Source organism: Synchiropus splendidus, chromosome 1 (assembly GCF_027744825.2).
Source record: "Synchiropus splendidus isolate RoL2022-P1 chromosome 1, RoL_Sspl_1.0, whole genome shotgun sequence".
NCBI lineage: Eukaryota > Metazoa > Chordata > Actinopteri > Syngnathiformes > Callionymidae > Synchiropus > Synchiropus splendidus.
The window spans coordinates 55,527,156-55,540,574 of record NC_071334.1 but is presented as its reverse complement, the minus strand read 5'-3'; the positions used below and the strand labels follow the sequence as shown (position 1 = coordinate 55,540,574).

Genomic DNA, 13,419 nt, shown 5'->3' with positions numbered 1-13,419 from the left:
TTTGCTTTTATCTAAAGCAACCCTTGTGCCTCTGAAAGGTGCTATATAAATACATTTTTGTTATATTAATTATTGTAGTTATTATATAGATATTATTATCAGTTCAAATTCTGGTTACCCTCACTCTGGATCAAATATTGGTCATTTAATTATGGCCGTTTTTAGTCAGCCAATGAAGTGCAACAAACACATAAATCAACCATGATATTAAAATCATTTGAAAGACCTGTGGTACATGAAGTTGGAGTAGTAATTGTCATGTGGTTCAGAATTCAAATCTCAATCAAACCTCATCATAGCATTCTGACAGTGGAACAGAGTTTAAATATCAATTAAAGATTAACAATCTAAAAAAAAAAAAGGTTAAGCTGCGGCTTGGACTGGGAGAGGAGGATTTTGGATTTTGCCGCATGTCATTGGTTATTTCTTTCCACCTTCAACATTTAATAATAGTTACATAAATATAGAGCATTGATGTAGTTTGCTATTTGTCACGTAAAGATCTACAGAACAGGCTTCACATGGTGGTGAATGGTACTTACTTGCTACTTAGTATTTTTCAGCGACCAAGGTGCTTTACTCTTAGTCACCCACACAAGCATACAGTGCCTGCAGTAGGCTGTGACTGACCACACCATCTGAACCAAAAGATCACACTGGCATGAAGTATCAGAAACAGAATCATAAAATTGTGTAACTGTGTATCAGGTCCACAATGATGCATACGTGATCTGGCAGCCTCTCACAGGCCGATCACAGTACAAGTTCCTGCAAGATCACACATTGGCTGCAAATGCCACCTGTGACAAGGTAGCAGGTCACCCCAACACTTGGGCATCACACTCATGGTGCCTGTCTCCAATTATAGGGTGTTATGGGGTCAATATGTTCTCGTGTTGAGGTGTACCAGCATCCCCTGCAGAGGTTGGTCTTCTGGCCGGATAATATATTGTCAAAATTGTGTGTGGCAATAATAATAATAGCAGTGTTTTTATGATGTGACATTGAGCACAGAGGGATGTGGGTCCACATCCATGCTAAAATTCGGGATCTAGTTGGGGCGCACAGACCTGCATCCGGAGGGTGGCAAGTTTGCCTCCAATGCTTTAAATGAAATGTTGACAAATGAGAAAAAAAATGAAAGTAAGATACATGCATCTCTAATAGCCACCTCAAGCATGTTGAAGGTTGCCAGTAGCGGTGAGGCAACAACAGCGTGAGCCCATAACACTAACACTTCCAGTCCCTGACTGGGAGGACCGAAGTGGGGGAGGAAGAGGGTCAGTCAGAGGTTTGAATTGCAAATCCGCTGCCTTCTGTTGGCGTCCAAACCTACACAGGCCCTTCCTTCTTCATTCATGTGGTAATGAGGAGTCAGGGCTGGGGCAGATAGACTGATGGACCAGGGGCCTGGAGGGGGTGAAGGAGGGACCTTGAGGAGGCGGGAAATCAAGGGACCTCACTGACGCAGCGAGCATCAGCCAAGGTTTGAATGAAGACATGATGGCCGCTGGGATGAGACATGTCCTCACCATTTGCAATGGTTATTGAAGGAGCTCAGAGGGAGGCCGAGGGTCCGACCATAGGGAAGGAGTGTGTTAACGCTTTCATGGTCACACTGTGAGTTAGCGTCACATCATCACTGGCTGTTACGTCACGTTTATTAGTCCACAATGAGCTTCATAAACAGCTTATAGATGGTATGTCACCATTGTGTCCTGCCACGTGGCTGCTTTTCTCATCTCGCCTGCCGTTCTGCGCGTTCATTCATTTGACGGTAGGTGTTGTCCGCTCACAAAGGTCATAGTTTGCTGCGCTCAGACTGAAAGGTCCAGAGACATTCCGATATCAGAGTGGAAATATTGTCTTCACTTGGTCCTGGTTCTCTCTCCAGCTGTAACAGAGGATCAAGATCAAAACACATGAAGCTTCTGGCATATCTGGTGGATGAACTTCAATTACTGAAACATACATTTGAACATTCATTTACAGTCATTTTGGGATTCTTCACACACAACTACCAAAAACACACAAATAGACGTGAGCTACTAGAGGCCGACATGTGCCCCTCAGTCTCAGTGTTTACCATTGTGAAACAGAGCATGGACAAATGTTCTTCTCATGATGATGTGAATTGTTCTTGTAGTATTATTCATTTGTACTTTTGGATATATATATATATATATATATATATATATATATATATAGTTTCTCGTATATTTGTATTCATTTCTTCACTTTCATTCACCTTGTTATTATGTTCTTCACAACTATGTTATACTGTAGTTAACAAATATTATTATCATTATTCGTATTTTTCACATACTGTTTTGCAATAATGATACCAATGTGCAATTTTGCGAAATATTTGACTTCAACACTTCAAGCTAGTGCCGGAAGATAACGTGGCCCCTGTGTCAATTTAACTTCCCGGCCCCTATGTAGATTTGTAGGAACAGCAGGGTGGTCTGTGAAAAGATGAAGAACGTACAGACAAAGAGGAAAAACATTTAAAATAGAAGCAAAAGGCTCATTGCATTGGTGAAACATAGTTCTAATTGAGAAGAGATGTATTTCAGTCCGTTGAATGTTTTAGGGCTTTTATATGATAGTGTGTTTGGATTTGTTCGTGAGCTGCAGCCATTTCATTTTTTCACAGAAATAGTTGTGCCTAAAAAAACTTGTTTTGTTGCTGAAATTTTATAAATTTAATAATAAAACAAGACTGCACTTTGGATCGGGATGACAAAGACATGATCCAAGGTCACGTATATATATATATTTAGATGGTGTTTGGTATGATGCAGCTGGACAGCAGAAGTCAGAGGTGGGTCTGCGGCAGATCGCGAGGGGCCTGGGTCACACATGATCAGATGACAATGACCAACACAATGGATCTGCTATAAAGGAGTTGGGGGCAGAGATTAGGGGTGAATTGATGACGGTTGGGTGGCAGGCACGCTGGCTGTCTGGCGGGGCCTATAGGCAGATCCTGGCTCTGTTTCAGTGAGGAACATAAAGAGCTGAAATGAACATGTTTCATGATAGCAAGCAGAGAGAATCCTCTTAGAGATTACATTCATGACGTGTTACGCCTGTGGACTGTATGTGGCGGGAGACAAAGGCGGAGAGAATCGCCGTCCTCTTGTGTGGCAGATTACAGGCCTCCACATTGTTTCATTGGATTAAACTCAGGGGTGAATTTTTTTTTCAATTCACAGCCACAATCATTTGCATAATTTCTCATTGGTGGCAATGATTTCACCTGGGGTAAACTTGACCACCCATCGGTAACAGCTGCAGTCCACACGGATGGAGCAGCAAGGAGGGGGAGGAGCAAGAGCAGCACATCTGTGCAGCTGCACACACACGCACACACACCTTTGTATGTCTACCTTAGTGGGGACTGCTCATTGCCGTCATGCTTTCCCCAGCCTCTCACCCCGAACCTAACCTTAACCAGGACTCTGAACCAAACCCAAACACACACAGTCCATCTGCCATCGCCACCCAGGGACAGGTCTGAGAGAAGGAAGCACATATGTCCACCGGCTGATGCTTGTCAATTTCTCTTGTTTCTTTCTGCATCCTGATCTCATATGATACGAGAAAGACAAGTCAGATTATTGTACGGCCTTCAGTCTGACGTTTGTTTCCCAGGTTTAGGATTTGGATGTGCACATCGCGACCTGAGGCCACACTCAGACAGGCCTCAGGAAGGAGAACAATCCCGGACACACATTGTTGTTATTCTGCGTGTGGATATTATACAGGAGATTCCGGTTTTCAGAGGCTTCCAAGAACATTCCTATGTAAAGATCAGACTAGTTTTTGTAGTGAACATGAACAGTACATTTGATACGATGGAATAGTATTTTGTTGGTATTAATCTTTTTTTCGTTAAATATATCGATTTATTGTCTCGCCGATTTTTAAAAAAATGAAAACTGACCGCAGGTTCCTGAAGGGGCCACCAAGACCGGTCCGACGGCACGTTGCTCGATTAAGTAAATGCCTCCCTCTATCGCCCACCAAGTGTAGTGCAGCTGTTAAATGCAGAGGCACGTAAAAAATGAAACGTCTTACTGGGAGCTTTAAGCGCATAATACCACTGGAATAATAATACTTCATAATGACCACTGGAAACACTTATATGCATTCTCAATTTTCGAAAACTAACCTATTGTATTCTGATACAGTAACGATTTAGAAAGATTAAAAAATGTAAATAAAAATGATTAAAAGAGCTTTTTAAATAAGAAGAAAAAAAGGAAAGTCTAAATTTTCAATCAGCATAATGTGTGAATTTGAGGTAGTTGAAAAATATCTAATATATGTATATATATATATATATATATATACAATGAAAGTCTTTGTTTGGTGCAACAAAAAAAATAAAGGCAAAACAAACTGTATTAACACAAGCAATCATTTTATTGAAAAAAGGTGAATAAACAGTATGTACAGTACGTAAAAAAACATGAAAACAGTTTTAAATAATTTTCAGCTCCTTGTTGTTTTGTTTTTATTCCCTAACAAAACCTTCGCCACGCCGCCTGTACAAGATAGAAATAATAATACAAAACAAACTTTTCATCCACCTAAACCAGCAGGCTCCGTCTCGCACCCTAAAAGCACACAATTATAAAAGGTTCCAACCGATGAGCATCTGAATGAGCTGGCTTCTGCTCCCTTTAGAATGAACAAAAATGAAAATGGTTGGTGATGATGATCTTATTCACTATATAATTATTTTTATTTTAGCGTAATTTTGAGACACAAACTTCTGTCCTGTGTTAAAATCCTCGCAGAACTTTTTTTGATTCAAATGAAGGAAAAAGCTTCCCAATATCTTAGGACAAACAGGAATAGTATTTACTGTTTGGTTACTGGGGAAGAGACATTTAAATGAACACATTTATAGTGTTACCAGTAAAGAATTGCAGGGACTGGTACTTTAATGGCAGGAATGTGTTTTAACAGCAGACGGCAAATAACACAACTGGCCATAAATAATGTGACAAAGATTGTCTGCATTCAAATTGGACACGTTCACACCATACTGCCTTGCTCTGTGATGAACTCCGTGGACTTTTGGTCGATTTTTTGATAATATTTCAATAATAAATTATTCCTGCGCACTACAGGACGGACATGAGCATCACCAGTTGGTGGGCTGCAAGTAGTTATGTGACCATGAATGGTGTTTGACGCTATTGTGTTCCATAACGGCCTGAAGACACCCGGTGCGAGCGTGAAAATCACAGCAGGAAATTTGATTGACAGGTTGATCAAGAGACGTAGTAATCTCAAATACAGATGGCAGAAGCAAGCAAGGTTTCTGAGTCAGTTATATATAATGCGAATTTCAAAATGTGCACCCTGATGTTGATAACAACAAATAGTTCTGGTTTACTGATCTGATGGGGGAATTACTTTATGTTCCAGAAAACATCTCAGTAGTAGATACTGGTGCTGTGCAGAGTCCCTGTTGCAGTTTAGTTTGGATCTGTTTCACATGACATGACACACAAAAGTTTATTTCTTGGCCAGCGAAACAATATTTTTGCATCACTTTGGCAAATCGCCCTTTTTTGCTGCCTTGTTTACAACTGTTTGAACTGTGCATCATAAATCAACAATGTCAAAATGATGATTTTAAATAAAGAAAAGGAATGTCCGCATTCTCGCATTTCGAATTCAGTTTCAGCAGTTGTTGCGACAACAGAGTGACAGCGGTAGCTATGGTCACGGGATGGGATCATGTATTGTAGTCCACAGAGCTTCTACTTTAGCTGCCTCTTCATTGCCAAAGTTCCCTTCACGCTTCCCCTTCATGATGCATCAAATGACCGCGGTGTGTTTTTGGTGGGTGCTATAGCTCGCTGTGGCGCACTGGAGGCTCCAGCTTGTGTGAGAGGGCCGTCAGGACCTTGTCGAACTTCTCGTACCGCTCCATCTGGCTGCCTTCCGAGCCGCGGCACCCCCACAGGAGACGCATCTGGAACTCCGTCTGGAAGATCTCATGGACTTCTGACCGAGCCTGAAAACCTGGAGAGGACAGTAGAAAGACAAGTCAGACAAAAAGGAGATATTGAACTGATAAAATAGGAAACTGCTAAACTGCTATGATTGCTTATTAAACTGTGCCAAGATACTGCTACGACTTAGGCCTTTATTTGACATTTAACAGAAAGAGCTGGCCTGTTAACTCACTGTGTAGCAACAGTAAAGACAGATTAGAGAGCTATGGGTTTGAATCCCAGGTAGCTAACCAGGATCGGCCCTTCAGCCCAGGTCCCTGGAGCAACACGATCCCTTATGAATGACATTATTGTTTTGCTGCAGCCATTTTTCTGCTTGTCCACAGATTCCAACTTTGCATTTCCAGGTAAAAAAAGAAGTTGATTTTATCGCTATGTTTCTCTTAGTTGCAGAAAAAAATTCGACAATCAATTTTGATTTCTTTAAACTATAATGCCTTTCTAAAATACTATTTGACCAATCTGGACAGCAGGTGGCAGTAGCATTACAGAAGTCACTCAAACAACAAACATAGTCCTTTTGGACTTTGTTTTTGCTTTTTTGTTTTCCTTTTTGTTCCTAGAGAACTATTTGAATCATACACCATGCAACACATCGGGGTGGGGCTGGTTCTGTGATCGAAAAATGAATGGGCTCTGAACGAGATATTAGTTGCAGCTCTAGTTTGAGACGTGATGTTGACTGCAACAACAACAATCGACACTGCCTGAGGTGAGCATTTGGTTGTGTTGGACATTGCTAGTTAAAATATATGATCCAAAATATTCAACAAAATGAAAAGTGCCAAATAGTTGGACACTTCTGCCTGCAGCTTGAGCAGTTACACCATCAATGGCGAATTGAAATCACACATTTAAGCTGCTGAAATAATAGACTGACCACAGTTGCAGGCCGCAAAACTCTGGCCTTTAGAACTTCAAGTGAAGAAGCTGCCTAAAGACTATGTGATCGATAATGAGATATCAGGAACACGTGTACTGAACGCCATCGACAGTCTGTTCAATAAAGCAGTAATGGCCTCAAACTGTGAGTCAACAGGGAGCGGTTAGTGATCGATACAGTCAACACGCACCATCACACACACACACACAGTTAGACAAGTGATGATTTGACTTTCCCTTTCCCTGGTTAAAATTGTTCAAATTTCAGAGCTAACTTCTGGGATTTTTAACAGAAAGTTCTTACCCTGCAATTTAGTCTCCGTGTTGCTTCTGTAGAGTTCGCTGTGATGAGCAATGGTACGCGCTGCCTCTAAGTGGTGCATGACCACATCCACGCCGACCTCCGCACTCTCCCAGGCCTCCAGCGTCTCCCCGAGAGACAGCCCTCGCTCCAGCAGGGACAGGACGGGAACAATGTGGGGGAAGGTGGTGTTGGAGAGAACGCTGGACTCTGAAAACACATACTGCTGCTCAGTAAAAGGCAAGATAAATCACGCTTCATCCATTTTTCCTCTCACCCTTTCCATCGTTCAGGTTCTTCAGGAAGGGTTTTAGCTTCTTTTCATAGAGAATGGCGCCCTCTGTATGTCTCTGCCGTAACGCCACCCACGTTTGCTCCAAGCGGGAAATCTGAAGTGAAAAAAAAATGGTTAAAAAACAATAAAACCAGAGCTGTTTGTGTTAAAAGTAAAGATCCCTAGACTCACCTGCGGCAGCTCCAGCGCTCTCATCACCGCAGCGAAGCCAAACATGTTGCCCAGGTTGCTTTTTAATTCGGCTGCCAGCTGGATGGTCTTGTGCAGCAGCACTGCTCTCTCCTCTGTGCTCCCGGTGCAGCCCAGCAGGTCCACAGCCATCATGATGGACATGGTGTAGAACCTGATGAACACAATCCAAAGCCACCTCTAACAATCCATGTGTAACGTGTATATTTGTTTGAAACAGAAAACCAAGGGGATACATGTACGTGAGTGATGCCTCCAGTTTCAAACCGAGCAAAATACGTAACATTTCAGAAGCCACTTACCACTAATATAAATGGCCAACGAAATTAATACAATATTTGTTACATGTTTTTAATTTAATCTCAGTCACATTTAGTCATTCACTCATGTCATTGTTGGTCATGTTATAGTCGACTAAAAGACATAAGAACTTTAGTCAAACACAATGTATTTTGGTCAAGTTTGAGCTTTGGTACCTTTCCAGCAGGTCAAGTCTCAGTTGATGTCCATGTGGAAGAGTCAGCAACTCCAACCCTGAGGAAACTCCCATCATCCTCTGCATCTCGCATGACACACCCAATATCCTCGCAACCTGCAATGGAAGATCAGGTGGATTCATTGTGTGTTATGGTAGCGTCTAACAAAGCGTGAGCTTGTGTACCGTGCAGTCCAACATGGTGATGTGTTTAGCTGCAGTGCGGGCGTCCACCTCCGCCAGCAGCTCCTTCACTCTCTTCAGCACAGACATCTCCAGAGGTTTGTTATCCACTGGCATGAGACACGACTCGTACCTGACAGGATCAATATAGAACAAGATATTTATCAGAGGGATTAAACTAGGACAACACAGAGAGCAGAGTCCATGATCGGAACAAAGCTCCACTCCTGTGAAGGTGAAAATGAGTTACAAGACCAGTCGGATATTTTCCTCTCTATGAATAGCAGGTGGGCGTCCTTGTGTGTCACATGTTTTAATGCTTGTTCTTCACCTTGACTTTTTAAAATTAATGACAAAGCCTCTGACATAGACATTCAGGCCAACAGGAACATTAAGAAGCACACAAAACCCATGCATGTTAAGTTACTGATGACTAGGTTGTATGGCCCACAAGAGAGAGACAGTTTGATGAATGACAATAATATCCATTATTTGGTGCCTTAATAAGCATAAGAACACTCTTAAAAGCTGAATGAATGCATAACAGGCTTGAAAAAAAAATTCATGTTAGAGAGTGGTTAAAAAAACTTTGAGAGGCGCTGGATTCTGCCAGGGTTATCACTGAAACATCACAATAATAACTTCAAAATGACAAATAATAAGTACTTTAGAAGCATAAACTGAGAGAGCATGGATGTGATGTCATTGTGAAGGCCAGCATTAGCTGGACTAGGCAGAGAGATTATTTACTGCAGAGAAGAGAGACTTCTGACAATGCAGACGTGCAGGAATGAAGGTGGAAGACAGAAAGTTCAGCTAAATCTGTAAACACTTGGGAAACAGACCAAATGAAATTAGGTACCAAGGAAAGTTGAATCAGCAGAGCATCTTGTATCCAATGAAAGTCAGAATTTATTGTCTTGATGATTTCCAACAAAAAAAGGAAAGACCGCATAGAATAAAGTTTTCGGACCCAATCTCCAATATAACCATGAAAAAAATGTTTTTTTGCGTGTGTGTTTATGTGTGTGTTTGTTTCAAAATATAAGGCTGCATTATACAGACAAACAAAAAACAAATGATATTTTTGGTTTGTTGTTCATATGAAGATCTATAAAAGCTAAATTCTTGACAGTTTCAACATATGAAACATACAAAGTCAAAAAATGTGTTCTAAAGTGAACAACAAGTAAATAAGCTATCACATCATCAAATGAATGGTTTAGTACAAACACTGTGGGATGCTATTTGTTTCCAACACGTACTTGCCAACAATAAACAAAAAACTTGCTTATTTACTGTTAGCTTCTTCCCATATCTTGAAGGAAAAGACCGGTCTGTTTTTATCTGCTGGTATCTGAAATCACCTTCTTTCAGTCACCACCAGATGCTTGTGAGAGCCTCAATTTCAACTTTGCTATCTTTATCATTTTATGAACTATACATATAAAGTATTGTAGATCCTACCTGGAAGGCCTGAACAGGGACGTTGTCTCCACCAGTGGGGCGCTGAACATGCCTTCTCCATCAATCCTTGTTCCTTCTTTCTTGCTCTCCTCCACTCGCAAGCGTTCCACATAGCCTTTTGTTGGAGGTTTTGGGGGCGCGGCTGGTCTGAGGTCGCAGTAGCTCCCTGCTGTTTCAGAGGAATGTGACTGGAAGCTGGGATGGCGGGCAGGAGAGGAGTGTGCTGAGTGGGAAGTTAGCACAGGGTGTTCAGGGGGTTTGTCGCTGGAAGGACTGAGCTGAGGATCGCTGGACCGCCGCATCACCGGGGAGGGGGGGACTACAGCGAGGACCCGCCCACCTGAGTGAGTTCTATGCCTTGTGACTGAGAAAGAATTGTTTTTAGCACACAGACGAGAAACACGCTGCACGTCATCTGAACTTACTTGCAGTGTACGCAGGCGAGAGAGGCGTCTCTCCCACTGGGGAAAGAGGGCAGCGGTACTCCTGGATCTGGTCCATGCTCATCGCACAGTTCCTCATGGCATCTTTATGGTGGTGGATAGTTGAGGGACTGCAAACACATGGAGGAATAAAGGTCAAATTCCCGGACAGCACGATGCCGCAGTTCATGGACGGGCAGTGAGAAGGAGAAGGAGGAAGGAGACCTTCACAAAGCAGTGCAGGTGATGATGTCACTTTGTCAGATGACAGGAAGCAGGGCTGCAATGGATATGCTAAGGTTGCTTTAGCTTACAATTCAAACTCTGAGGATTTTCCAGGCATCACTGACTACATTTATTTGCAAAAGGTTTCAAGATAATTCTTTAAAATTTTTCCTTTTATTGTAACTTCATGACTCAATAGATGTTTTTATTGAATGATATAATTCAACTAAAACAATTCATGAAGCAATAAGTGATATATTCTGAAAAAGCAATGCTGAAAAATTGTATTGTAAAGGGCCAGAAGAACCAGAGACTACATCCGCATCATCGCATTTATAATTTTACTAGGGATGGGATTGGATTTAAAAAATTTATCTAGTTAATCAGATAATTTGTGATGAATTAATCTCAATTAATTGCAGTTTAATGGTATAAGACTATTTGCCACATTTTTCAATTGGAATGAATTTGGCACAGTACTGAATCAAATGATGGACCCACACATACATTTAAACAACAAAATATTGTTTATTTTGCATCAGTTTGACAATAGCACAATAAATCCCTTTTTTTAAATAAAAAAGTGATTTATACTAAAGAGCTTTTAAAGTCTTGAAAATATTTGTACAAGAATTTCAGTGCTATAATATTAAATTACTATTTTTTTGTCATTAATTAATCGTAAGTCCCACCAGTAAATTTTACACATCCTGCAGCCCAGCTTAACAAGTGTGGATCAAGTTTGTTGGTCAACCTGGTTGAGACTAAGAGGTTTGCAGGGAAAACTTGTTTAACTATGTTTATTGTTACTCGTGAATTTAAAGCACTTTTTGAACATTTTGGAAGGAGAAGCAGAAGATGACATGTATTTACAGAAGTCATATATATTATCCACAAAAATATCACTTGACTTTGAAGAACTATACAGAACTCAAATTTCAACAGAATGTTCTGCTTCTCCTTCAGGGGTTCATGTTTTAAGCAGCTACTGTTGAAAACATGAACATTGGTATGAAGTTTGAGTGACCGAGTGCAGAAGTTGGGGTTGGACAGAGGTCAATACACGAAGGTGTGTGAAGTTAGGGGAGTGTAAGGTCATGGGTGAGTAGAGGTCTCTAGTTCAGTGCTCAAAAGCATCACTGGTGTCACACAAACACAACCTGGATTGGGGCACAGGTTCCAGCTCAGGTTCTGCTGGTGTCCCGACCGGACTGGGACTATCTGAGTCACTGAACGTGCCAGAGAGCCATGAGGAAATAATGTACAGGAGTTATTTCAGCAACTTGACAAAGTCACGGTTCGCCCGTTCTGACACAAACTCACCTGTGAGGCATTAGCTTCTCCGTCGTCAGCCCGTCTGTCATGGTGACGCTCCGTCTCTTGATGTACGCTCCTCTCTGACTGGACGGCGAGTAGGCGGAGCCATGTTTGCTATGGGACAAGGCGAAAGTGGCCTCCAGATAACGCAGCGGCAGCGTTCTGCTGACTGGACAGTAGATGTGAACGCCACTTGACTGAGACACAGGCTTGCGCTGGCCCACATAAAACCGCACAAGTTCCTGGACAGAGTCAAAACTGTCCGCCTCTAGCATATATTGGACCTGTGATCAGGAGACAGGAAGACACGTTAAGAAGCCATCTCAGTTTTGAATCACGCAGCTGCCTTTGACAATAATTAACACAGCCTGCTTTTAAAAATATCGATGGCCTTTTGTAACATTCAAGGTCCATGAACACGTTGCTCTAACCAAATTGTAAATAATAATAAAACTGCAGTTATATTTGACACTGAAATCCCAGTATCAATTTTGTGTCATATTTATTACATTAGAACAACCAAAATTCCCCCCCAAAAAATCTCCACCCAACATGAAAACCGGTTCTTGGAATGAGTTAAAAAAGATGCAACAAGCTGCAGTGATTTCAACAGTGAAACACAGCAATGAACAGAACAGCTCCGAAAGACACGCAAGCGTTTTTGCAAAAAAGGAAATTGTCCTTTCTTGTTTATATTTCAGCCAATTCAAAGTATTTATGTCTGCTCTGATGATCAAGGAAAGATGGGAGATACCAGCGGACGGAAGGGTGGAGGAGGGCCAGAGTGAATTCTAAGCTCCATCACTCCGTAATTGGAGGCAGTTAAACGTTTTTTACATGGCATTACATGTCGTCGTATGTTATGGCTCTGAGGATGGTGAATGTAGAGTCATTAATGGCTTCCCTGCCACATTAAGTGGCTTCAGGAACTGTGCCAGGAGTCAGTGCTGACACAGCATGAGTGAAACTGGAACAAACTGGGATTGGCTCAACACACAAGTTCACAGGGTTTCAAAGTTCATCATACTCAGGAGGGATAGAATGATAAGTCGGTTGTATGGCGAACCAGAAAATCTTTAAATAATAAGCTCTCACACGCAATCTTGCCCACAAATTCTTGCAATGCAAGATTCCGCCACTAGATGTCACCACGTTCCCATATTGCACATCTCATCTGCGCAGAGAGAACTGCTCTTATAACGGTACCTTGGTTTCGGTGGACTTGACGAGAACTTTGCTGATCTTGAAGTGAAGAACCTCGTTGTCCCACCGGCATGTGAGGACGAAGTCCCCCACACCGGTCAGAGAGTCCCGCACCAGGAAATCTCCGTTCCTCAAAACTAGAGTCTCTGACACCTGGGGAGGAGAACGTGATCAGTGACGTGAGCGAGTCACGAACGAGGAGACGGAGCCTGTCTAGTCAGAAGAAGTGAAGTCGCTTCAATACAAACGACCTGAACAGTTGGCCACTCAGTAGTGAGACCGTTGTACACAACATGTTTCAAGCAACGCCCCATCAGACCGCAGAGCAGTGAATCACTGTGACATGAGAAGCTACACTTGAGATGGAGTTTGTGACTTCGAATTGTCGCATTGCATCTTTTCAATGAACCGGCAAT

The 13,419-nt window shown here is 42.0% G+C and overlaps 1 protein-coding gene across 3 annotated transcripts in view; it reads right to left on the bottom strand.

The window, feature by feature from the left end:
• Positions 1-4,428: 4,428 nt before the first annotated feature.
• sh2d3ca (SH2 domain containing 3Ca) overlaps positions 4,429-13,419 on the bottom strand; it is a 49,754-nt gene continuing 40,763 nt past the window's right edge. For 2 of the 3 annotated variants that reach the window (XM_053881924.1, XM_053881941.1), the window contains 11 exons: positions 13,007-13,156; positions 11,807-12,084; positions 11,644-11,712; positions 10,262-10,389; positions 9,837-10,200; positions 8,373-8,502; positions 8,188-8,303; positions 7,694-7,865; positions 7,505-7,616; positions 7,231-7,437; positions 4,429-6,051 (listed from right to left, as the gene is read on the bottom strand). In XM_053881924.1, coding sequence (XP_053737899.1) covers positions 5,876-6,051; positions 7,231-7,437; positions 7,505-7,616; positions 7,694-7,865; positions 8,188-8,303; positions 8,373-8,502; positions 9,837-10,200; positions 10,262-10,389; positions 11,644-11,712; positions 11,807-12,084; positions 13,007-13,156 — 1,902 coding nt within the window. In that variant the 3' untranslated portion in view covers positions 4,429-5,875. The remainder of the gene's footprint in view (positions 6,052-7,230; positions 7,438-7,504; positions 7,617-7,693; positions 7,866-8,187; positions 8,304-8,372; positions 8,503-9,836; positions 10,201-10,261; positions 10,390-11,643; positions 11,713-11,806; positions 12,085-13,006; positions 13,157-13,419) is intronic. The other variant, XM_053881932.1, reaches the window with a different exon arrangement.